Below are 22,399 nucleotides of genomic sequence, written 5' to 3' on the forward strand. Positions count from 1 at the left end.
TCAACGACATTGGTTCAACTTCGCAAAGGCTGCCGTATTGTTCACTACGCTAAATTGAATAAACCTACGAGTTCCGGACTACCACCGACAGACAGAACAAAGACTACAAAGGACATTTTACTATTCTAATCTTTTCTGACAAAAATGGCGCCTAAAAAGAAGAAAACGCAAATAAAAAAGGTCGAGCGCGGGTATGCTACCGCGCATCTCTGAAGCTATTGCAATCCTGCTTACGACCGCGATAGTTATGCTACGACATCTATTCCGAAGAAGGCACCCACTGCTGCTCCGCCAGCGGAAGAATCGGCCGAAGCTCCAGATACTCGTGAGGAGAATGTTGAAAAATCTGACGCAATACCCTCGGTGTCCGCACAAGACGAGAATGTGGCGGTCTTGCAACGCTTGGTTGACAAATTCCAGGAAAAGACTGAGAAAGAGATTACACGTACCCTGAAGGTATTTCTTAAATACATATACTTTGTGCCCGTATTCATTTTACTGCATTGTGTAGTCGATAGATTATGACAAGCGGATGGCTAAGACCTTTCCGCTACTGGACGTCGACCAGACCGTTGTGGACGAGGTCATCGAATTAATCGCTGCAGGGTATTCTCAAGGTAAATCTTTAGACATGGAATGTCTTATTCTGACTTAAAGATTTTGAAGACAAACTAAAGCTTCCCGACATGCCTCGCGACAAACTTACTAGTCAGATAGGCATTACATACGGAGTCCTGCGACGTCTCGGCTTTTCCGAGGAATTAGTATTGAAGTGTCTGAGAGAATCGTCAGGCGTTGAACTTGAGCAGGCTCTTGACTGGGTAGGTATTCCGAGCCATGATAGATTGTGACAGGATCTTGACCAATGCTCCCTCTAGATTTACGCACATTGTTCCACTGATGAGCTAGATCTTCAAAGGCGCTTGGACGGTCCCTCTGAGGATACGCTTCTCACGCCTCAGACTCCAGATACGTCAACTTCGCCTGGTACACCACAAGAACAAACTAGGGTGGCACCTCTACCATCTCCTTCTTTAAACAGTGGAAGCAATGTCACAGCATCGTTCAATGCTCTCAAGCCTGGTGAACGCGTCGACGACTTCGGGTCAGATGAGGGGTCGGACATTGACGATCCTAATATAGAGTATGCTCGGTTGAAATTGCGCATCACCGACCTGACGGGTAGCCGAAGACGCAGCGAAGAAACTACGAGCAACGAGTTTCTTAGGAAACTTCAGGCCCGCCTCGAGAGCGTCAAAAAAGATTACTTCTTCAGTGAAAAGGAAGCGGAAGCGATGTTTCGGGAAAAACGGCGCGAGGCAGATGAAGCAAAACTGCTTGCACGTCTTCGTGGAGAGACCGTCCCTAGTCCTGCCCCACCCAGACCTGCGAAGGAGGATGTTGAAACGGAAGCGACTCCTAAAGAAGTTGGTCTGACTGACGACATATTCGAAAATTCAGGGGACGAGGATTCACCTGGTGGAATGTTTGAGCTCCTAGAACCGATGCCGACCACGGAAACCACCGCTGCGGGTACTACGGTCGTTGTAAGGGATATGGCATTGCCTAAATACTGGGCGGGTCGAACACCAAAGTCGTTGCTCCTGGATTTCATCACAAAGTCGGATCGTCACACAGTTGTTACATACACTGATTTGTCGGGGAGCAGCAGAGCGAAGAGGTCGTCAGTACATGTACAACGGACTGGCGGTCGGACCAGCCAATGGGCGATGGAAGATGTGGCATGTTATGACCTTGTACAAGCGGAGCATTACATTGCTACTGTCGCTCTGCACTCCCTCACGTACCCAGGTAGCGATGGTTTCCGAATCTCTGTTGGGGATCCGAAAGGCACGCAGACGTCATATAGGCATCTACCACCCACATTTAGAGAGTTATGGAATGAGCTTGAGGTGAAGTGTAAAGAAAACGAGGATCGATCGAACAGAAATGTATGGGAATCTCTGACTGCGATTTTGGATCAGAGATGGTTCGCACCTAAAAAAGTAGGTCTCCTTCACATCAATTTTTTTGTTACATTACGCTAAGGTCAGTTTTAGGGAGAGGACAAGGCTGTGAAAGCTCCTCTACCGAAAGAGAATTCATACTCAAAGGAGCGTACTGCACTCCGCCTTTCCGAAGAACAGCTAAAGGCAGAGTTCCGCGCGCGCCAATCAAGTCGACCTTACCAAGAGATGTTGGTCAGTGGAAATGATCAATTCTCACTTCGTCATTCCTAACGGTTGAATTAATCCAGAAACAACGTAACGCACTTCCAATCGCATCTTATAGAAAAACGGTTATAGAAATGCTGGAAATGTCTCCCGTCATTGTCCTGAGTGGTGAAACAGGGTGGTATGTAAACGAACGAACGGGGCACCTTACAAGACCGCTTACCTCCTTTTGATAGTGGAAAATCTACCCAGCTGCCAAGTTTCATCCTCGAGGACCACTTATCCAATGGCCGACACTGCAAAATCGTCGGTAAGTCGCTTTTTCTTATAGAATCTGAACCTCTTTTGATCAGATTTGCAGTGACGGAACCCCGCCGGATTTCCGCTATCTCTTTGGCGCAACGGGTGTCCAGAGAGCTAGGTGATTCCCCCGGAGCCGTGGGGACAAGCACCTCTCTTGTCGGCTACACTATTAGACTTGAAAGCCAGACTTCAAAGAACACGCGACTAAATTTCGTTACAAATGGAATTGCTCTAAGAATGCTCGAAGGAGGGAGCAGCAGTGATGGTAAAGGCACGGCATTCGATGATGTTACGGTTTGTCCACTCTTGCATAACTTTGTAAGATGGTGCTAATAAGATCCGAAAGCATATCGTCGTTGATGAGGTACAACAATTCATCTGACCATTAGGATGTTTCGTTTTGACGATACGCCTACAGGTGCACGAGCGAAGCATTGACTCAGACTTCCTGTTAATTGTCCTTAAGTCTCTTCTTCAAGAGCGACGAGACTTGAAGTGAGTATAACATTTGGCCATATTTTACCGCTTTTAATGTTGATCATAGAGTCATTCTCATGTCCGCGACGCTGGATGCTGAAAAGATTTCTAATTATTTTGGTGGATGTCCAACGATCCAAGTGCCTGGACGTACATTCCCAGTTGATATTCGGTTCTTGGAGGATGCTCTGGAATATACGCAGTGGTCAATTTCGGACACGTCTCTATATGCGAAGAGATGTAGGTTCTTCAAGTTGGTTATGGTAATCTGACGGGAAACCCTCCTTATCACCTCTTAGTTAATGACAGGTTTAATCGTAACAAGACTGAATGGTCAGAAGATATTGCGGACAACGCCGAAGACGCAGACGACCAGGATGCCATTCCGGGAACAGTGACATTAAAAGGGCCCGGTTATTCAAAAAGCACTGTTTCAACAATGAATCTTCTAGACGAGAGGCAGATTCCTTATGATTTGATCGTTTGCATATTGGAAAGAGTATGCAGTGACCCCATCCTCTTGGACATGTCTCCGGCATTCCTAGTTTTTATGCCCGGGCTTGGGGAAATTCGTCGTCTCAATGACATACTCTCAGAGCATCCACTTTTTGGCTCAGACAAATTCCAGGTTTTCCCACTGCATTCTACAATTTCAAGTGAGGATCAAAGCTTGGTATTCGATATTCCTCCACCGGGCATCCGGAAAATTGTAATCGGTGTGAACACTAGCACCTCGCATTAGCAGCTTTGTACTGATACATAACAGCGACTAACATTGCAGAGACTGGGGTGCGTCTCATCAAACGCTTCAATGCACAACACTTAGCTTACATTATGATTTACGATAGGTAACCATTCCGGATATTACTTGTGTAATAGATTCGGGAAAACACCGTGAAATGAGGTATATGCGAATCCCAAAGATGTTTTACTCAATATTAATGCTATTCTTGTGCTAAGATTCGATGAGAAACGCCAGATTAGCCGGCTTATTGAAACGTTCATTGCTCGAAGCAATGCAGCACAACGGCGCGGCCGTGCAGGTCGAGTACGGTCTGGATTATGTTTCCATTTGTTCTCAAAGGCAAGGCATGAGTCGGTAAGCTCCTTGTGTTCCACTTTTGAGCATGTACAATTGTTTGCTGACGAACGACTGCAGATGGCAGAACATCCGTTACCTGAGATGCTGCGGCTTAGGTGCGTGATGCCTTGTAAAGTTTGTCTATGACTAACCTCAATTTTCTGGCTAGTCTATCTGATCTGGCTCTTCGGATCAAAATCCTAAAGGTCAATCTCGGGTCCTCGATCGAAGACGTCCTTTCCAGTGTGTTAGCTCTGTTGTCTGTTCTGATTAGGGATGCTTACGGTTTATTTATCGCCCGCAAGATTGTCTGGACCCTCCTTCGTCAATCAACATTCAGCGTGCCAAGAATGCCCTGATAGAGGTTGGAGCGCTTACAACAACAGAGGATATAACGTCCATGGGCCGCCTTCTGAGCAAGCTGCCTACAGACGTACACCTCGGAAAATTCATGCTAATTGCCGCATCATTCCGCTGCCTTGATCCTGCACTCACGATTGCGGCTACTTTGAACTCAAAATCCCCCTTCGTCACACCATTTGGTCTCGAACAAGAAGCAGATAGAGCTAAGAAGAAGTTCATGACAGGTTTGTATTTCAAGTTTGTTGTCTCAAGTTCATGCTTAACGTCTTGCATGCGACTTAGGGGACTCAGATTTCTTGACTCTGCACAATGCTTTTGCAAGCTGGCGGAAAGCATCAGCTAATCCGGGTTTTATTCGCAAGTTCTGTCGACAGAACTTCCTTAGTCAACAAGTAAGCGACGAGAAGCCATCTCCTTTCGATTCAGGTGTTTATTGGTTGGTGTTGGACAGAACCTGCAGCAAATTGAAGAATTGCGTCAGCAATTCATGGGGTGAGGAGCGAGTGAATGAGTGCTTATTATTACATCTTCTAATGCCGCTGCAGATACCTTGTAGACGCTTCGTTCATCAAGGTTGGCAAGGAATTCGTCCGTGAATTAAGCCGGTGAGGTTACTTCTATGATGTTACCATGAACTTTTTTTAAGTCCACACACCAGTTCACGGAATACGAGGGGTAACCGAACTCACTTTGTACCTGTTCCTATCGAGTATGATCGAAACAGTGACGAAAACATGGCTCTCTTAAATGCCGCTCTTGCTGCTGGGCTGTATCCAAAACTGTTGACTCTCTACAACTCAGGAGGCCGCCAGCAGCTGCATACTTTGAGCAACAATCAACCAGTTGCGTTCCATCCCTCTTCGGTCAATTTTAGGACACGTCCTCAAGACTTCGGAGTAAACTACTTGAGCTATTTCACAATAATGTATGGGCCTGGCTGCGCTGGTGCTTTCCCGAAACAATTCTCGTCTGACTGTGACTCAATTTCTAGGCAATCAAAGAGAATGTATGTTTGGGAAACCGGACCAGTAGACGACCTAGCAATTGTGCTTCTCTGTGGTGACTGCGAATTCAAGGTCAGTAGAATTTGATTTCTAGACGAAGCAATGCACTGAGTATGTCATTTCTTGCAGCTCATCGCCGATAGCGTAATCATAGACCGTAAAATTCGATATCGCCTAACGCCGAAAGGAAGTGTTGCTTTGAAGTGCCTTCGTGCAAACCTCGCAAACAACTTGGTGACTCAGTTTCGGGGAAAGGAGTTGACAGAACGCCAGATGAAGTGGAACGAGTTGGCGATCCGTCTATTAGCGAAGACGGAGAGTAACTCAGCACGGAAAGACGCAAACAACAGTATCACAATCCAATGAGCGAGTAGACAACGACGATCAATATTTATCATTGCCATGCACCATAATAAGCATATAAACGACATGTTGTACTTAGATAAAATACAACGGCTGGAAATATATCACATTTCCGCGTGCGCAAAGAGGTGACATGCACTTTTGGAGGTATGCTTAAATCCCAGAAGCAACACTCGACATCCCCGTAAATTATCGTTAGAGGACATACATCAATCCTCCTCTTCTTCGTCTTCGTCCTTACTGTACAAATTCAATCCGTCAGTATTGGCCTTCTTGGGGATTATCTTGTACGTACGCAATATTATAGAACCGAAGCTCATAACCGTCCTTGGAAGAAGCGATGACTCTGCAAAACATTAGAAAGTCGCATAAGGCAAGCCAGGTAAAGCAATCATACCGAATCCAGTCACGAAGCTCTTTCTTCTTCAAGAACTTCTTGGTAAGGTATTTGAGGTATCGCTTAGAAATAGCGGTTTTGGCGGACACTACGATCCTGTTGCCTATATCAAACGAGCAATAGATGATTTACTTGCAAGTTCAAAAAAGCTTCGTTCTGAAAGACACACCCTCTTTTGAAATTTGTACATTCTCCCCTAGATTTCCAGGCTTGTTATCAACTTTGAACTTGTCATGGAGGAACTTGTCAAAGTCGCTGCCGTCGAAAACACCGTCGTTGGCGGGCTTGGAGAAGTCGATGAAGAATTTGTGCTTTACACCACCAGACTTTGTGGCAGATTTGCTGGTAACCTTCGGCTATAGAATGGAAACGCAGTGTGTAGTTAGCCTACTGAGAAGAGAACTCAGCAAAGCAGTTCCAGACACACTGACCATCTTGACGGACTTGACGGGACGAGTATTGAGCGTGCTCATTTCATCTGCAGCACGGAAAGTTAGAATATCGTAGCGTTTCGGCCTGCTGTATAGTTTACGTCACTCACTGGATATGGACTGATGTGCTCACGAGTCTGATGGAGCACTGCCACTATGGATCGGCAGACCTCACGTGGAAGACGAATCAAACTGAGCCTGTGCAAAAATTCTGTGGAGAAATTGGACCACACTTGGATTCGTGGTTTCTTCACCCAGTGTCATTCATGTCGAAGGAGCTCACTCGCGGCCAAGTTGCGTCGGCTCAGCTTGATGGGGACTACTCCATCAAGTCAGAAGAGTCTACTCCGAAACTCGACACGTCTCAATGGCCATTACTCCTAAAGAACTATGACAAACTTCTGGTTCGCTCCAGTCACTTCACGCCTATTCCTCATGGCTGCAGTCCATTGAAACGGGATATACAATCATATATCAAGTCAGTTTCTCTTTTTTATGCATATCGATTCTAATGTTGACTTGTATATTTTCAAGGTCAGGCGTCATCAACTTGGATAAGCCGTCTAACCCATCGTCACATGAAGTGGTCGCATGGCTCAGACGGATTTTGAGAGTTGAGAAAACGGGTCATAGTGGTACTCTGGACCCAAAAGTAACAGGCTGCTTAATTGTGTGTATTGACCGTGCTACGAGGCTGGTAAAGTCTCAGCAAGGAGCTGGTTCGTCTGTTTTTATTTTATTTTACTAAACTCGTTTTCACTGCTATTGTGTAATAGGAAAGGAATATGTTTGCGTTTTACGGCTCCATGCTGGCTTGGAAAATCCTTCAGCTCTACCTCGAGCTTTGCAAACGCTCACAGGTGCACTATTCCAACGTCCTCCTCTTATTTCAGCTGTCAAACGACAACTCCGTGTTCGAACGATATATGAGTCGAAGCTTCTTGAGTTTGATGAAAAGAGAAATCTAGCGGTATTCTGGGTTAGTTGTGAGGCTGGGACGTACATCCGGACATTATGTGTACATCTCGGGCTATTACTGGGTGTCGGGGGACACATGCAGGAGCTACGGCGTGTACGAAGTGGTGCCATGAGTGAAAACGACGACATTGTTACCATGCACGATGTTATGGATGCACAATGGATGTACGACAATACTCGAGACGGTAAGAAATGCGATACTCACTGATGCACTTCTTTCTGACTGCAATTTCTGTTTCAGAGTCGTATCTTCGTCGAGTCATCCGCCCGTTGGAATGCCTTTTGGTTGGCTACAAGCGTATAGTCGTGAAAGATAGTGCCGTGAATGCTGTTTGCTATGGTGCCAAGCTCATGATACCTGGTCTGCTACGATACGAGAATGACATCGCTCTCAATGAAGAAGTTGTTCTCATGACCACCAAGGGCGAGGCCATTGCATTAGGAATTGCGCAAATGACGACAGTTGAACTCGCGACTTGCGATCATGGTGTGGTCGCAAAAGTGAAGAGGTGTATCATGGAACGAGACACGTACCCTCGACGATGGGGTTTGGGACCAAAGGCAATGGAAAAGAAGAAAATGATTAAGGAAGGGAAACTAGGCAAGCATGGAGAGAAGATTGAAGGTGTGACACCCGCGGAATGGAGTAAAGACTATGTTGACTACACGCGAGACGTTCGTAACGTTGGTTTTACTACACTACAAACATTAGCTCACTTCCATTAATTTGCAGGATCCGGCTGCTGGACCTTCAACACTTGCTCCGGCACCAGTGCCTGCCGCCGTACCTACGACAACAACTGACGAGAAACCGGCCGAAGTGACTGAGGAGAAGAAAAAGGAGAAGAAAGAAAAGAAAGAGAAAAAGGAGGAGAAAAAACGTAAACGGAAGTCAGAAGGGGTACCGGATGCAGATGGGGATATTTCCATGGCAGTCAGTACTGGTGGTGATGAAGAGCGAAAAGAAACGGAGGAGGAGCGGGCGGAAAGGAAACGGAAGAAGAAAGCTGCTAAGGAAGCTGCCAAGGCGGCTGCCGCGAACGGTGATGATGGAGAAACGAAAGAGCGCAAGCGTAAAAAGACTGAGGAGTAGGAATTTATTTTCCATATGTGCTTATGCCATGTCCTGTATATACTAGTTTTTCTTGCCAATTGACTTACTGTATTAGCCTGTCGTCCGTGATGAGGTCCTTTGTTTATCCGGCTTTGTACCAGATGATTATGTGATCTGATGACCAAGTTGGGCGATCCTCCTTGCCTCGAACTGTGAACACTTTCGCCACCTGCAGCTCCTCTGGTCGTTCGGCATTTCCTCTTGCTAATATCCCGCAGCACGTCCCTTCACGCCATGGGCAATGCAATCAGTAGCTGCTGTGACTCGTGCTGTGCGTTCTCTGCATTGTGCACAGTCCTTAACCTGTCTGCTCACTTCAGGTACATGACTAGTCCACTCGCGCAGGTCGCATGCGTACGAGCCGCTCTTACTGGAGAATGAACGCGAGGCGGTAGCAGATCTCTTGCAATACCTCGAGAGTATGTATTTTGATTACATACAGTATCGTGTAAACCACAGTCTAATGGTGTTTTTCGTGGTTGTGTTTTTTACGCTCCTAATTGGAAACTACTCCGTGTGCCGTAGACCGAACGACCACCAATTTCTTCACTGGCCAACCACTTGCTGCCCTCACGACACTATCTTTCTCGGACAATGTTGATTTGCAGCGGAGCGCGGCCCTTGCCTTCGCTGAAATAACTGAGAAGGAGGTTCGCCCTGTTGGCAGGGACACACTTGACCCTATTCTTTTCCTGCTGGGCAGCCATGACACAGAGGTTCAACGCGCAGCAAGTGCAGCACTCGGGAATCTTGCTGTTAATAGTATGTCAGGTCTTCTACTGGGCTCCAACCTTTTACTTAATGTGACGCGGCAGCGGACAACAAGCTTTTGATCGTCAAACTTGGCGGCCTGGAGCCCCTCATTCGGCAAATGCTGAGCCCAAACGTTGAGGTTCAGTGCAATGCCGTAGGCTGTGTGACAAACCTCGCCACGCATGGTATGCGTCGTTGAGCATTCGTTCAATGTCTAATTTCGTGCTAAACATTGGATAGATGACAACAAGACGAAGATTGCCAAGTCTGGTGCGCTAGTTCCACTGACTCGCCTTGCGCGGTCAAAAGACATGCGGGTGCAGCGCAATGCTACGGGAGCGCTTTTAAATATGACCCACTCTGGTAAGGACTGTTTTGTCTGGTCGTCGGGCTCATTATTTAATTGTATTTCAGACGAGAACCGTCAGCAACTGGTCAATGCAGGAGCAATCCCAGTGCTTGTCAGTCTTTTGAATTCACCGGACACGGATGTCCAATATTATTGTACGACAGCGTTGAGTAACATTGCTGTGGATGGTATGTGGATCTGTTGTAACGATTTACATTAAAGTATGACATAGCTAATCGTATTTTGTAGGGAACAACCGTAAGAAATTGGCTCAGAGCGAACCGAAGCTTGTCTCTAGCCTGGTTTCTTTGATGGACAGTCCAAGCTTGAAAGTCCAATGTCAAGCTGCTCTTGCCCTGCGAAATCTTGCAAGCGATGGTATGCTCGAGCCAACGCATCTTCGTTTGTCTCTTGGCTAATAGACGTGCTCCAGAGAAGTACCAGTTGGAAATTGTGAAGGCTGAGGGCCTCCCTCCTCTGCTGCGCTTACTTCAATCTGCGTACCTCCCGCTTATATTATCTTCCGCCGCCTGCGTCCGAAATGTTTCCATCCATCCGCAGAACGAGTCCCCTATCATAGAAGCTGGCTTCCTCAACCCTCTCATTACTCTTCTGGGATTTAAAGATAACGAAGAAGTGCAGTGCCATGCTATCTCGACGCTGAGAAATCTGGCCGCCAGCTCGGAGAAGAATAAGGGACAGATTGTCAAGGCGGGCGCTGTACAACAGATTAAAGATCTCGTTCTTGAGGCGCCCTTGAATGTGCAAAGCGAAATGACTGCTTGCGTGGCTGTACTCGCCTTAAGTGGTGCGTGAAGCCTTTCCGACCCTAATTCGCGTGATAATACTTATACACGGCAACTAGATGAGCTCAAGTCGCAGTTACTTGATATGGGTATTTGCAAGGTCCTCATCCCTTTGACTAAGTCAAGCAGCATAGAAGTTCAGGGCAACAGCGCGGCTGCTCTGGGTAATTTGTCTTCCAAAGGTATGTTCTGTTTTTTAGTTTTTAGTTTTTCGATTTACCGTATTTATTGTGCTGTAGATGGTCGGACGGATAAGGATGACTATTCGGCCTTCAACGAAGTCTGGGATAAGCCGGAAGACGGCATGCACGGTTATCTCTACCGCTTCTTGACGAGTCCAGACGCAACGTTCCAACATATCGCTGTTTGGACAATTGTTCAACTTCTCGAGTCAGAAGGTAGTGAAGAGCGATACCGGCTTCAATGTTATTATACTAAAATAATATTGCTTTTCCGCATTGCAGATCCTCAACTCATCTCGAACATCCGAAATTCCGACAAGCTACTTCCTCATATTCGCGAATTGGCGGCGTCGCGCTCCGCTTCACCATCCTCGTCCATGGACTCTCGATCTCGTCGTTCCCAATCACAATCATATCAAGAAACGGAAACGGGTGATGGTTCAAGTGAAATACAGGTCCTCGCTCGCAAGATTTTGGAAGCAACGGAAGCCGAGGCGATGCCCCTTTTAAGCCAGACCCCATCAACTCACTCCGTTCCGAGGAACGACGGACTAGAGAAGTCAGATGAAGAGCTGCGCAGGAGTGTGAGGGCCGCTTTCAGTGGGCATGACGGGCGGTAGTGGGGCTCGCGGCATTCACCAGTAGGGACTTATTGCTCTGTTTTTATCCTTGGTTCTTTCATACCATTTCTTGCGTATACGTCTTCGCTCCTTTTTATTTGGTGTACATTGTTGTGCTGATCATTTGTTTCCACTCATAAGTATGGACTCCACTCGTTTGTCATTTGTTGACTGCTGTGCTCGACGACGCAGCGGATGGCTGACGTCGTCTGGCTGGCAGAATAATTATTTTGCATATTTCTGTATATCTAATACGAGGTGAATGCACGGTTCCAGTCCAGAATGGCGCCCTGGCTCTACTGAATGACAAATGCTTAGGCATGTTACATTTGTGAGCGATGCATATGGCCTGCATAATGTGTTCTAACACCAAGATCTGAACACCTTGCAGTACTACGGTTGTCTCCACACCCTCGGCCTGCTTCTCTATGGCTCCGCAGTTGAATCTCTTCCTATATATTCCCAGACTCAGTCTCGCTCTTCCATCTAGTACTGCCATCCATTTGAGGCTGAGCCTCCGTATTCCACTTCATTTCCTCTTAACGAAGGACTGGCCAGTGTGTTGTTTTAACTCGACGAAAGTTCAAGCTTTTCCGGCAGATTTACTATGTACTTCAGAACTCTTTTATACTTTCTATTGTTTGCCCAGGCAGTACCTGCATCTTTTGCTTTTGCACCCCATCAGTCATTGACGGACGCGTCCCGCCGTTTGCACAAGTATGCGAAAAGACATGCTGAGGGCTTTGTTCGGGACTTTCGCATTACCTGGCGAGAGTTGTTCCTTGGTGTAGCCAACAACAAGGCAACAATTCATACTCGAGGCTCCAGCAGCAAGCAATGTTCCCTTTCCCAAGATGCGTCAAACTCGGCTCCGAAAGGTTCGGGATCGGCGGGTGGATCTCCAGCTTCGGGACCGACAACATCGGGGAATGGCACCTACCAACTGGTTGCCTCTCATGTGAGCCGACTTGTCACTGCATGTTATCTTGGACTGAACCGCAGTGACGTTGGACAGGTTGGAAGTAATTTCTTTGATGGTTTCTGGTTTTGGAGTAAGGGTGATCCTACTCATGGTAGGCTATTTCAATTAATCAATGTATGAGTTCTCCTCCAACTCACTCTCCTGACAGGTTACGTAGACTTCTTGAGTCAATCGGAAGCTGTTAGTACTAGTACATCTCAAGGCGTTTATGTGTTCTTGTTAACACATATGCCTTTTATTCTTGAATATTCAGCAAGCAAGTAATATTACGGGTGTCAACGATGCCGGCAATGCATATATCAAAGTTGATACGACACAGAAAATATCCGGGAAACGAAAGAGCATACGCATTACTACATTGGATACATATACTCGTGCGTAAACCTCGTCTAATGTGATTCGCTGCACGAATGCTTAAACTCTTTAAGAGGGTATTTTTGTCCTCGATGCCATTCATATGCCTCAAGGCTGTGGCACTTGGCCGTGAGCACGCATTGATTGCATTGTATCTTTCACATATACCAACAGAAGTATTTCTTGCAGCGCTTTTTGGACAAACGGTGATGCAGTAGTGAATAAATCCGAAAGCCTACGGCTGTTTATTTCTATTTTACAGGTCCTAGCTGGCCTAATACAGGCGAAATAGACATCATTGAGGTAAGTGACTAGACAATTGCAACTTTATTCCTGACTACACCCCGAACAATTTTTTCTTTGCAGGGAGTAAAGTAAGCCAGGTGTTACTTATTCAGAAAGTAGATTAACATTACACTCGCGTAGCGATATCACGAACAACCAAGCGACCATCCACACCGCACAAGGCTGTACTATCCTGGACGATCCTAAGTCACTTGGCATTGAAGCGAAGCTTATTGGGCCAAATAACTGTGCCGCCAGAGAAACAAACGATCAGGGATGCGCAATGAGAGCTACTTCAAATATCAGTTATGGTTCCGGTCAGGGCTTGACCTCTGGCGTGCTACGATAAAAGTCTAATAGTTGATCATGCAGGGTTCAACTCCGTCAGCGGTGGTACATATGCCAGTCAGTCAATTTTTGCCCTGAACGACGTGTAGTATTCATATAAGAATATGTAGTGAGTTGGAACGACGATGAGATTGCCGTACATTTCTTTCGTCGTGGTTCTGTTCCAGAGGACCTGACTGCGGATAGACCTGACCCCAAGAATACTACATGGGGGACTCCGATGGCCCGCTGGCCGTCGACTACTTGCGACATCTCTAACCTCTTCCGGAATCATTCCATTGTCATCGATACCGTCCTCTGGTGCGTACGCGTCTAAATGAGGGTGTATCAAGCCTATGACTACAACATGCATCTAGTGGTTCGTGGATAGATAAAACTTGGAACAAAACGATTGGACCAGGACAGGATATCAGCTGTGGTGTGCGTACGGGATACCCGACATGCGAAGACTTCCTACAGAACAACGGGTCTGCATTCAGCGAAGCGTACTGGGAGATATCGAGTATAAAGGTATACCAGAAGAACCGAGAGAGCTAATGGTAATATGGACATTTATACACACGAACGAGGGATTGATATTGTTGGCATACGGGCTTTAAATTTTAGGTTAAAGTTAAATTTAGAATAGCCAATAAATGCTAGTTGTCGATCGACTACAATTTCTTGCCTTTAAACAGCGTCTTTCTGCCATGTACCCGTCTCCTCATCATCTCATGATAGAGACTGCACAACATATTTGCAACTCGGAACCATTTGTCTGGCTGTCCAGGATGGTGGCTTGTTCATTGTTCTTCCGGCCAGACTCGCCGAACAACACGAGGCCGGCATACCACGCACTCCGGGCCTGTCTTTTCATGGCTCTCACTACTCTTAGTTTCTCCGCGCACCTCTTCTCTTTCTCACTACCTTTAGCTTCTCTCTAAGGCTGAGCCTTAGTCGTATATTTTACCTTTCGACACCCCCGGCGACTTCATCTTTTAGCCTTCTACCTAGTCTCTCGCTTAGTGGCCCTGACTCTTCGCTTATGTATCTTCCGCTGGCTTTACCCCTTTTGTTATTCGCCCAGGCGGCACCTGCGGCTCGTGCATTCGAGCCTCACAGGTCGTTGGCACGAGCGACGGAACAATTTCACAGATACGCAAAGAGACATAGTGCACGATTCGCTCGCGACCTCCGTGTTGTCTTCCAAGGCCTGTCTGTCGAGCAAGCCGACTCTGACCCGAACGCTTCACGTCAAGTGTACTGCGTTCGTCCAGATGACTTATCGGCAGGACTAAAAGGGAATGGGTCGTCCACGTCCCCAGCTACGAACCGCCCTGGATCGACGGGAACCGCTTCAGGGGCGACGCCAACTGCTACATCTGCTTACAAGTTAGTCGAATCGCATGTGAGTGTCCAGTCGGGCGTCCTGGCGCACAAAGGAACTGAGTGAGCATTGTTCAGTCAGGAAAGAATTTCTTCGACAGATTCTCGTTCTGGGACATCGCGGATCCCACTGATGGTACATAGCATGTCGTTAGTCATTGGTGTACCAAAAGCTCATTCATGTTGACAGGTACTGTTGACTACCAAAGCCAATCAAATGCGGTGTGTTGAAATCAATGACCTGTAACCTGCGATAATACTGAATGGTTCTTACAGGAGTCCGACGGTTTGATAAACATTAATGATGCTGGCAACGCTGTGATGAGAGTAGACACAACATCGACGATATCCGGGAATCGGAAGAGCGTCCGCATAACCACCGAGAATACTTTCACTCGTGCGCTGGCATTCTTTAATGATATTCCGTCCTAGTAGTGAATAGTTTGTCCTACAGAGGGTATTTTCGTTCTCGATGCCGTACATATGCCGCAAGGCTGCGGAACCTGGCCGTGAGTATGCTCCATTTATGTCACGGAATTCTGACATAACGGTATCCTTTCAGTGCTTTCTGGTCAAATGGTACCCACATTGTCTCATGATCAAATCTCGTGTGATGACTGAAAGTGCGTTGCAGGTCCCGACTGGCCTACGTTTGGTGAAATAGACATCATGGAAGTGAGTGTTTAGATGTTGACATGATACGCTTGTTGCCTTGACTTATTTGTTTTAATCCACATAGGGTGTAAAGTGAGCAAAGTTTTATATTAAGAGCTCTCTGGAAATTGTGTTGACCGTTTCGCCAAGTGACTACACAAACAACCAGGCCACGGTTCACACTGCACCAGGATGCACTATTCCATCAAATTCGACTCCCCAATCGCTCGATATTGCAGCAACGCTTGTTGGTGTCACCAATTGCGCTGCAGCGGAGACAAGTAATCAGGGATGTGGTATGAGATCTAACTCGAATACCACCTATGGTTCTGGTAAATCCCTGCTGGATCTTGTCAATCTGCACGGTTTTTATAATGTGTTCTCTTACAGGTTTCAACTCAATTAGTGGTGGCGTATATGCCAGTAAGCTAAGTACAACTAGTGATCGAGACGGTTACTGACTTGGAACAGTGGTCTGGGATGATGACCAGATCGCAGTGTACTTCTTCCCTCGTGGTTCAATTCCGCAGGATCTCCTTGCAGAGGCGCCGCTGCCTGATACGTGGGGCACGCCAATGGCGCGATGGCCGTCCTCGAGCTGTGATATGGCCAAATTCTTCAAGAACCACTCGATTATCATCAATACTACGCTCTGGTATGTGTTTTTTTATTTGCACTAGATTTCATCAAGAAATCGGTTAATTCCTTATACAAATTCAGTGGGCAATGGGCGGGAAGTGTCTGGGGCTCAACAGGCGTCCCAGGTCAGGAATCAAGCTGTGCCACACGTACGGGATATTCGACGTGCGAGGACTTTGTACGCAACAGCGGTGCGTCGTTCGGTCAAGCGTACTGGGAGATATCGAGTATGAAGGTGTATCAGACGTCTCGTCAATCATAGAACTCATAATATGGAACAGTATACATTTATTTGGGAATTAGAGGGTTGTATTGGATATATGTATCAGCGTAGAATATTTGGATAATGTGGATTTATTTATAATAAACTATACATTCGTAAATAGTCACACGATTCAACTTAGAATTCTCTGCTGTCATCGGGACAGCCCCGTTTTTATCCGTTCATTGGTTTTGCTACTTATCGCGTTACTTTACGTTGACGGTGGTCAAATGTTGCGGCTCTTCGGTATATGTTCTGGCTATTAATTTTTGGATCCGGTAACCGGGAGTCCTAAGGTCGAGTTTCGGTGTGAGGGTTATTCCACTAAGAGGCTTACGGAAGGGATTTCGTCATGCTCTGGTTGTATCACCTTTCTTGTGATGAAGACCGCGCAGCATATGTCACATTATGTGCGTCTAGGAAAGTATTTGTAAATACACGACTGCCCAAGATTTCTTCCGCAACCCGCCTGAGAACACGGGGCCGGCTTAACACGGACTTCGGGCCTGTCTCTTCATGGCCTGTGCTTTTAACATTGCATCTACTCGATCTGGCTTATGACTCTGAGACTATTCGGGTTATGTACCTTCCGCTGGCTTTATCCATTTTGTTATTCGCCCATGCAGCACCTACGACTTGCGCATTCAAGCCTCACAAGGCATTGGCACGAGTGACAGAACGATTTCACCAATACGCGAAGAGGCATAGTGTACAATTCGCTCGCGACCTCCGAGTCGTCTTCCAAGGCCTGTCTGGCGAGAAAGACGAATTTGACCCAAATGCATCACGTCGTGTGTACTGCGTTCGCCCAGATGACTTAGGACTGAAAGGGAATGGTTCGTCGACGTCGCCAACTACCGACCGCTCTGGATCGACGGGATCTGCAACCGCCTCAGGGGCAACGCCAACTGCTACATCTGCCTACCAGCTGGTTGAATCTCATGTGTGTCCACTCGGCATCTTCCTGCAAAAAGGAGCTAATTGAGCATTGTTCAGTCTGGAAATAACTTCTTCGATGGGTTCTCGTTCTTTGACTTCCCGGATCCTACTGGTGGTACGCAAAACGTCGTTGATAAACATTGTATCAAAAGGGCTCATTCATATTGACAGGTACTGTTGACTATCAAAGTCAATCAAATGCAGTACGTTGTGAAATCACCGCTCTTTGACCTTGCAGTAAATTTGAATGATTTCTACAGGAAGACAACGAATTAATAGCCATTAACGATGCTGGCAACGCTGTGATCAGAGTAGACACAACTCCGACGATACCTGGGAATCGGAAGGCCGTCCGCATCACTACTGAGAATTCTTTCACTCGTGCGCTCACATTTCTTGAATCGAGGAATATCCTCATAGTGAACACTTTACTTTGCAGAGGGTATTTTTGTTCTCGATGCTGTGCATATGCCTCAAGGCTGCGGCACCTGGCCGTGAGTATGTTCCACCCATGTCATGCCCAAGGTCTGAAACAAAAACTCCTTTCCATTTCAGTGCTTTCTGGTCAAACGGTACTCATGATGTCTCGTAATCAACCCTATGTGACTAACCGTGTGTTGAAGGTGCGGCAGGTGAAATAGACTCATTGGAAGTGAGTGTTAGAATGTTGACGAGATTGACCTGTTGCATTCCCTTAATTATTTTAATCTACATAGGGCGTCAAGTAAGCAGTATTTATCAAGGGCTCCTTGGAGTTTGCATTGACCGTTTTTTAAAGTGACTATACAAACAACCAGGCAACGCTTCACACTGCACCAGGATGCACAATCCCATCAGACTCGACTCCTCAGTCGCTCGACGTTGCGGCGACGGTCGTTGGTGGCACTAATTGCGCAACTACGGAGACAGGTAACACAGGATGTGGTATGAGAGCTGACTCGAATACCACCTATGGTTCGGGTGAGTCTTGGACCTCGCCAATCTGCCCAGCTTCTAACGAATTATTTTACAGGATTCAACTCAGTTGGTGGTGGTGTATACGCCAGTAAGCCAGAACTGCTTCTGATAACTAGCACACGGAAACGATTCTGACTTGAAGTAGCGCTCTGGGATGATGACCAGATTGCAGTGTACTTCTTCCCTCGTGGATCGATTCCGCAGGACCTCGATGCAGAAGCGCCGCTGCCTGATACGTGGGGCACACCAATAGCCCGATGGCCGGCATCAAACTGTGATATTTCTAAATTCTTCAAGAGCCATACTATTATCATCAATACTACGTTCTGGTATGTGTTCTTTGGTTTGATCTAGATTTTGTCTCAAAAAGATTTCCCCGTGCATGTTCCAGTGGGCAATGGGCGGGAGTTTTATGGGGCTCGACGGGTGTCCCAGGTCAGGGGGCAAGCTGTGCAACACGTACGGGATACTCGACATGCGACGAGTTTGTACGCAACAACGGTGCATCGTTTGACCAAGCGTACTGGGAGATATCGAGCGTGAAGGTGTACCAGACGTCTCGTCAATCATAGAACCCACTGTGTGGAGCAATGGTAATTATTTGAGAATTAGGCTGTTGTACTGGATTAGTCTGGATATATGTATCATTCGTAGGATATTTGGATAATGTGGACTATTAGTTAGTATATTATACGCAGTGGGATTAGAGTACAGTTGAAAATGTCTTATTGCGTAACGTCGGGAGAGGGTTTCACCAAATGTCTATGCATTATGCCATTTATGCATTGTGATGTGATGCAATAAGACATATTCTACTGTATGCAGTTAGTCATCGTCCATGTGATTACACAGCCACTACTGCCGTCGATCATCTGCACGTGCAACTTCTGTCGCGACTTATTTCTAACTTTACCACTTACCATCACGATACAAGCTCTTTAGCTCTTTTCGACCATAAGCCACCTAACGCTCAAATCTTCTAAGATACCTATACTACATTGAAACACCTAACAAGGCGCCCAGTGCGACATTATGAATAGCGTTGCAGTGGCAAACCAAGAAGAAGCAGCTACCATCGCTGCAGAATTCCTGTCAAGTGAGTCAGCAGTTGTTATAATCCCGTTTTCGTCTTTACTTATTCTCTTATTCTCTCACGTAGGTTTGGACAATCTTCCAAATGAAGTGCAACATCTGCTTGCTGAGATAAAACATAAAGACACACGAGTCAATGGTATGTTCTGTTTTGTCAGTTACTTATTTGCTCCCTGTATTGATCCGTATTTTTAGAGTTACAACAGGAAATACACAAGAATAGTGATCGCTACTTCAGACATGCTCTCAAGAACCTCAATATAAAAGAGCCAAAGGAAAACGGGAAGGATAAAGACACGAAAGACTCAGCGATACAAGCTCGCGTTTCCAATGCGTTTGCAGAGATGGAACAACTCTCGAAGGAGAAGATTGCTCTTGCCACTCGACTTGTTGAGACTCTGACCCGAGTCAGCGCACGACTCGATCATGACCATGCTAGAGTTGTACAACTTTCGGGCGAACAGACACAGGAGCAATATGAGGTACGCGGTGGATACGTCGTTGGGACGCTTCCTGGCGCGTCGGCACCGATTGGTCTCAGTGCGAACACGAGCATCTCTGCACCTGTCCCACGTTCTGTTAGAGAATTGCAAGATAGTTTGCGGAGCGCTGTCGCTAATGAGTTGGTCTCTGCTACCCCACCTCCACCTGGTGCTGCCCAGAATGCACAGAAGCGTAAGCTGCATGATTCTCACTGTGTGCTGTCTTTCGATGTTCTTACACTGTGTGATCTTTAGGTCGACGGTTGAATACCGGTGCTGCGGTTGCTAGCATCAGTGCCAATGTCTCGCGCGCGCACACTCCGCAAGCTCGATCACGGCTTTCTCAACAAGTACATCCTTCACCACCACCTCCGCCTGCAGCTTCACGCTCTCGCCGTATTGCCACTCCCGCCGTCGACGAAGACGATGAAGGTGAAGATGCCGATGCCGATGGAGATGTTGACGACCAAGATGAATCTGGTGATCCTGAAGATAAAGGATTATACTGCTATTGTCAGAAAGTGTCGTACGGAGAGGTATGCCTTCTCTATCCCAGTATATCTTCCTGTTTACTGAAGCCAACCCCCTCTACCCTCCAGATGATTGCATGTGACAACGATAGCTGTCCTTATGAATGGGTAAGCTGTTTCTCCACCACAGAGTGTTTCCCTCAGTCAATGACATTGCTAACTATGTCTTACTTAACAGTTCCATTTGGGCTGCGTTGGTCTCAAACAGCCACTGCCTGACAGTTGGTTCTGTGATGAATGTTTGAAGAGTTTGGGTGCTGGTGGAGGTGGGTCTCGTAAAGGGCGAAGGAAGGCTCAGTGAAGTTTTACAGTCATTCCGTGGCTTGCTTGGAGGCTCATTATTTTGCTTGTATTCTGGACTCGGCCTTAGCTTACTGACATCTGTATTCATCATGTTTTTTGTACACTGCCATTAACGAGAAGTATAAATGAACGCTATTAAACTTGTAAATGACTTTATTGAATGCTCAGGTGTATTCAACTTGCGGATGAGACAATACTAATTTACTGTGGCCAACGGTAACACGACGGGATATTCTAACTACCTCAGGAACGCTTATTCTTCTTCTTCACGACCTTGAACGCCCCAAAGTCGTTCTGGGCCTGCTTCGGCTGCGTCTTCACCACATCAGCGAGTGATGTTGACTTCCCACTTGATGCCTGATCACGACCACCACGCGAACGACCAAGAGCGTCTTCCTTGCGTCTCGATACGAACTCGTGCATGAATTGTCTCCCGTCAAGCGTAGTACTCGCTCCGTAGACGGTTTCCGCGATGAGCTCTTTGGTAGTGTCATCCGGGTCGAGAGGGAAGGAAAGTAGCATCTGTGCTATCTCCTCAACTACACAGGGAGATGTGAGCCCGTCGTAGAGGGGGACGGAGTAGAAAAGTAAAACGTACACTGGACAGAGCTATTCAACCCCTTCAATGCATCCCTCATCCATTTCATAAATTCCAGAGACGGTGCGGCAGGCTCCTCCGCCGCCTTAGACGTGGAAGAAGCATTCTTTGCTACTATTGACGAACTCACAGTTCGAGCTGTGCTTGCAACACCTGTCGGACGAGCTGGCACAATGCTCGGATTAGACGCTTGAGCAACCATAGAAGGTCGTGATGCAGCGACACTCGCAGCCGTTTGGTGTTTCCCACCGGTGCCTACAACAGTCCAAGCACTGGCAGTTGGCTGAGTAGTCGCGGAAGGCATCTAAATGAACTTATAAGTAACGAAGCGAATACAAAAGTAAAGCTGGACTATACCTTGACAGCTGGAGCCTGTGCAACCCTCTTAGCCGCTGATACTGCAACGGTCTCCTTTTCCTTCGTAGCACGTTTACGGCGTTCTTCATCATCTTGAATCTCCTTCATGGTCTTCGCAACAGGTTTAGCAGCATTCGTCCAAACAGGCGCAGAAGCTGTGGTAGGCGGAGCAGCCAGAACTTCTTTCCCAGTGGGGGGACCATTAGCCCGTCCGCCAGCACGTGAAGTAGGCAGGCCCCAAGAAGCGGTGAACTGAACCTCTTCAGTCGGTGAAGCAGCTGCAGCTGCACGGGCAGCGCGTTCCCGCTCTTTCTCCTCATTCTTACGGGCTTCCTTCTTCTTCCTCTCCGCCTCCTGAATTTCACGTAAATTCATGGGTGAAGCCGCCTGCTTGGGCTTTACTTCGTCATCCATACTCCATGCTGGTTTTTGGGGAGCAGGGGGAGACGATGGTGCCTTTACTGGAGTCGTGGAGCTTGCAGGCTGAGACTTCTCTGGGACCGGTGCAGTAGCAACTGTGGCAGCCTTGCGCTTCGAACGAGGCGCTGTCGAAGCAGGCTGTTCTATCGCAGGTGATGCCACAGAAGGCGAAAGCACAGAAAGAGATGGCTGACTTGTCGGTGCAGGCGTCGTCTCGTTCGTGTCAATGGTCACGCGGTTTGACTTAGAACTCTCCGCTGGCGTCGGGTCAGTCACATTTTGTTCGTTCATATGCTTTTGCTGTTTGTTGTGTTGGTTTATGTTAGCGGTAGTCAACTGTTGCGGTTCCTCAGTTAGCTGAACCTGTCCCTCCTGGCCATTAGTTTGCGGATCCGATAGCCATGGGTCCTGAGGTCGGATGTCGGTTTGAGGCTTAT

General features: G+C 47.1%; 8 protein-coding genes across 8 annotated transcripts; 6 read left to right on the forward strand and 2 right to left on the reverse strand.

The window, feature by feature from the left end:
• Positions 1–75: 75 nt before the first annotated feature.
• Positions 76–5,803, forward strand: FOMMEDRAFT_121141 (P-loop containing nucleoside triphosphate hydrolase protein). The gene is made up of 25 exons (XM_007265394.1): positions 76–191; positions 246–456; positions 512–617; positions 667–821; positions 879–2,006; positions 2,061–2,201; positions 2,258–2,355; positions 2,411–2,484; positions 2,536–2,771; positions 2,824–2,841; positions 2,896–2,972; positions 3,022–3,194; positions 3,254–3,670; positions 3,721–3,743; positions 3,803–3,858; positions 3,915–4,053; positions 4,114–4,151; positions 4,205–4,278; positions 4,341–4,622; positions 4,681–4,790; positions 4,850–4,890; positions 4,944–5,003; positions 5,057–5,323; positions 5,390–5,474; positions 5,532–5,803. Exons 1-25 carry the CDS (start codon positions 145–147, stop codon positions 5,766–5,768), a joined length of 4,293 nt encoding a protein of 1,430 aa, XP_007265456.1. The 5' UTR covers positions 76–144; the 3' UTR covers positions 5,769–5,803.
• Positions 5,804–6,023: 220 nt separating this feature from the next.
• Positions 6,024–6,476, reverse strand: FOMMEDRAFT_82837 (ribosomal protein L22e; the record flags this gene model as incomplete). The annotated part of the gene is made up of 3 exons (XM_007265395.1): positions 6,024–6,111; positions 6,163–6,265; positions 6,332–6,476. Coding segments are annotated over 3 exons (336 nt in total), but the record flags the coding sequence as incomplete, so codon positions are not given.
• Positions 6,477–6,859: 383 nt separating this feature from the next.
• On the forward strand, positions 6,860–8,732 carry FOMMEDRAFT_139987 (putative rRNA pseudouridine synthase; the record flags this gene model as incomplete). Its single annotated transcript, XM_007265396.1, has 5 exons — positions 6,860–7,071; positions 7,128–7,312; positions 7,370–7,756; positions 7,813–8,246; positions 8,305–8,732. The coding sequence occupies 5 exons, from the start codon at positions 6,860–6,862 to the stop codon at positions 8,662–8,664; spliced, it is 1,578 nt and encodes a 525-aa protein (XP_007265458.1). The 3' UTR covers positions 8,665–8,732.
• Positions 8,733–8,843: 111 nt separating this feature from the next.
• FOMMEDRAFT_19196 (ARM repeat-containing protein) lies at positions 8,844–11,920 on the forward strand. Its single transcript, XM_007265397.1, has 12 exons — positions 8,844–8,956; positions 9,018–9,104; positions 9,211–9,447; positions 9,501–9,623; positions 9,679–9,801; positions 9,853–9,975; positions 10,037–10,165; positions 10,221–10,595; positions 10,653–10,775; positions 10,833–10,991; positions 11,058–11,726; positions 11,787–11,920. Exons 1-11 carry the CDS (start codon positions 8,920–8,922, stop codon positions 11,393–11,395), a joined length of 1,854 nt encoding a protein of 617 aa, XP_007265459.1. The 5' UTR covers positions 8,844–8,919; the 3' UTR covers positions 11,396–11,726; positions 11,787–11,920.
• A 2,355-nt stretch (positions 11,921–14,275) lies between these two features.
• On the forward strand, positions 14,276–16,371 carry FOMMEDRAFT_106110 (glycoside hydrolase family 16 protein). The gene is made up of 12 exons (XM_007265398.1): positions 14,276–14,751; positions 14,808–14,865; positions 14,920–14,951; positions 15,006–15,126; positions 15,184–15,238; positions 15,292–15,308; positions 15,364–15,404; positions 15,469–15,476; positions 15,534–15,715; positions 15,774–15,806; positions 15,855–16,038; positions 16,104–16,371. Exons 1-12 carry the CDS (start codon positions 14,389–14,391, stop codon positions 16,282–16,284), a joined length of 1,275 nt encoding a protein of 424 aa, XP_007265460.1. The 5' UTR covers positions 14,276–14,388; the 3' UTR covers positions 16,285–16,371.
• Positions 16,372–16,636: 265 nt separating this feature from the next.
• On the forward strand, positions 16,637–18,931 carry FOMMEDRAFT_167171 (uncharacterized protein; the record flags this gene model as incomplete). Its single annotated transcript, XM_007265399.1, has 12 exons — positions 16,637–17,227; positions 17,281–17,338; positions 17,395–17,426; positions 17,484–17,604; positions 17,663–17,717; positions 17,779–17,795; positions 17,847–17,875; positions 17,940–17,947; positions 18,002–18,183; positions 18,236–18,268; positions 18,326–18,509; positions 18,572–18,931. 12 exons carry the CDS (start codon positions 16,637–16,639, stop codon positions 18,750–18,752), a joined length of 1,491 nt encoding a protein of 496 aa, XP_007265461.1. The 3' UTR covers positions 18,753–18,931.
• A 281-nt stretch (positions 18,932–19,212) lies between these two features.
• Positions 19,213–20,585, forward strand: FOMMEDRAFT_83591 (uncharacterized protein; the record flags this gene model as incomplete). The annotated part of the gene is made up of 6 exons (XM_007265400.1): positions 19,213–19,276; positions 19,340–19,411; positions 19,468–19,968; positions 20,010–20,290; positions 20,354–20,392; positions 20,463–20,585. The coding sequence occupies 6 exons, from the start codon at positions 19,213–19,215 to the stop codon at positions 20,583–20,585; spliced, it is 1,080 nt and encodes a 359-aa protein (XP_007265462.1).
• A 245-nt stretch (positions 20,586–20,830) lies between these two features.
• FOMMEDRAFT_83784 (uncharacterized protein) lies at positions 20,831–21,489 on the reverse strand (the record flags this gene model as incomplete). Its single annotated transcript, XM_007265401.1, has 2 exons — positions 20,831–21,126; positions 21,186–21,489. 2 exons carry the CDS (start codon positions 21,487–21,489, stop codon positions 20,831–20,833), a joined length of 600 nt encoding a protein of 199 aa, XP_007265463.1.
• Positions 21,490–22,399: the final 910 nt, after the last annotated feature.

This window comes from Fomitiporia mediterranea, assembly GCF_000271605.1.
Source record: "Fomitiporia mediterranea MF3/22 unplaced genomic scaffold FOMMEscaffold_5, whole genome shotgun sequence".
NCBI classification, from domain to species: domain Eukaryota; kingdom Fungi; phylum Basidiomycota; class Agaricomycetes; order Hymenochaetales; family Hymenochaetaceae; genus Fomitiporia; species Fomitiporia mediterranea.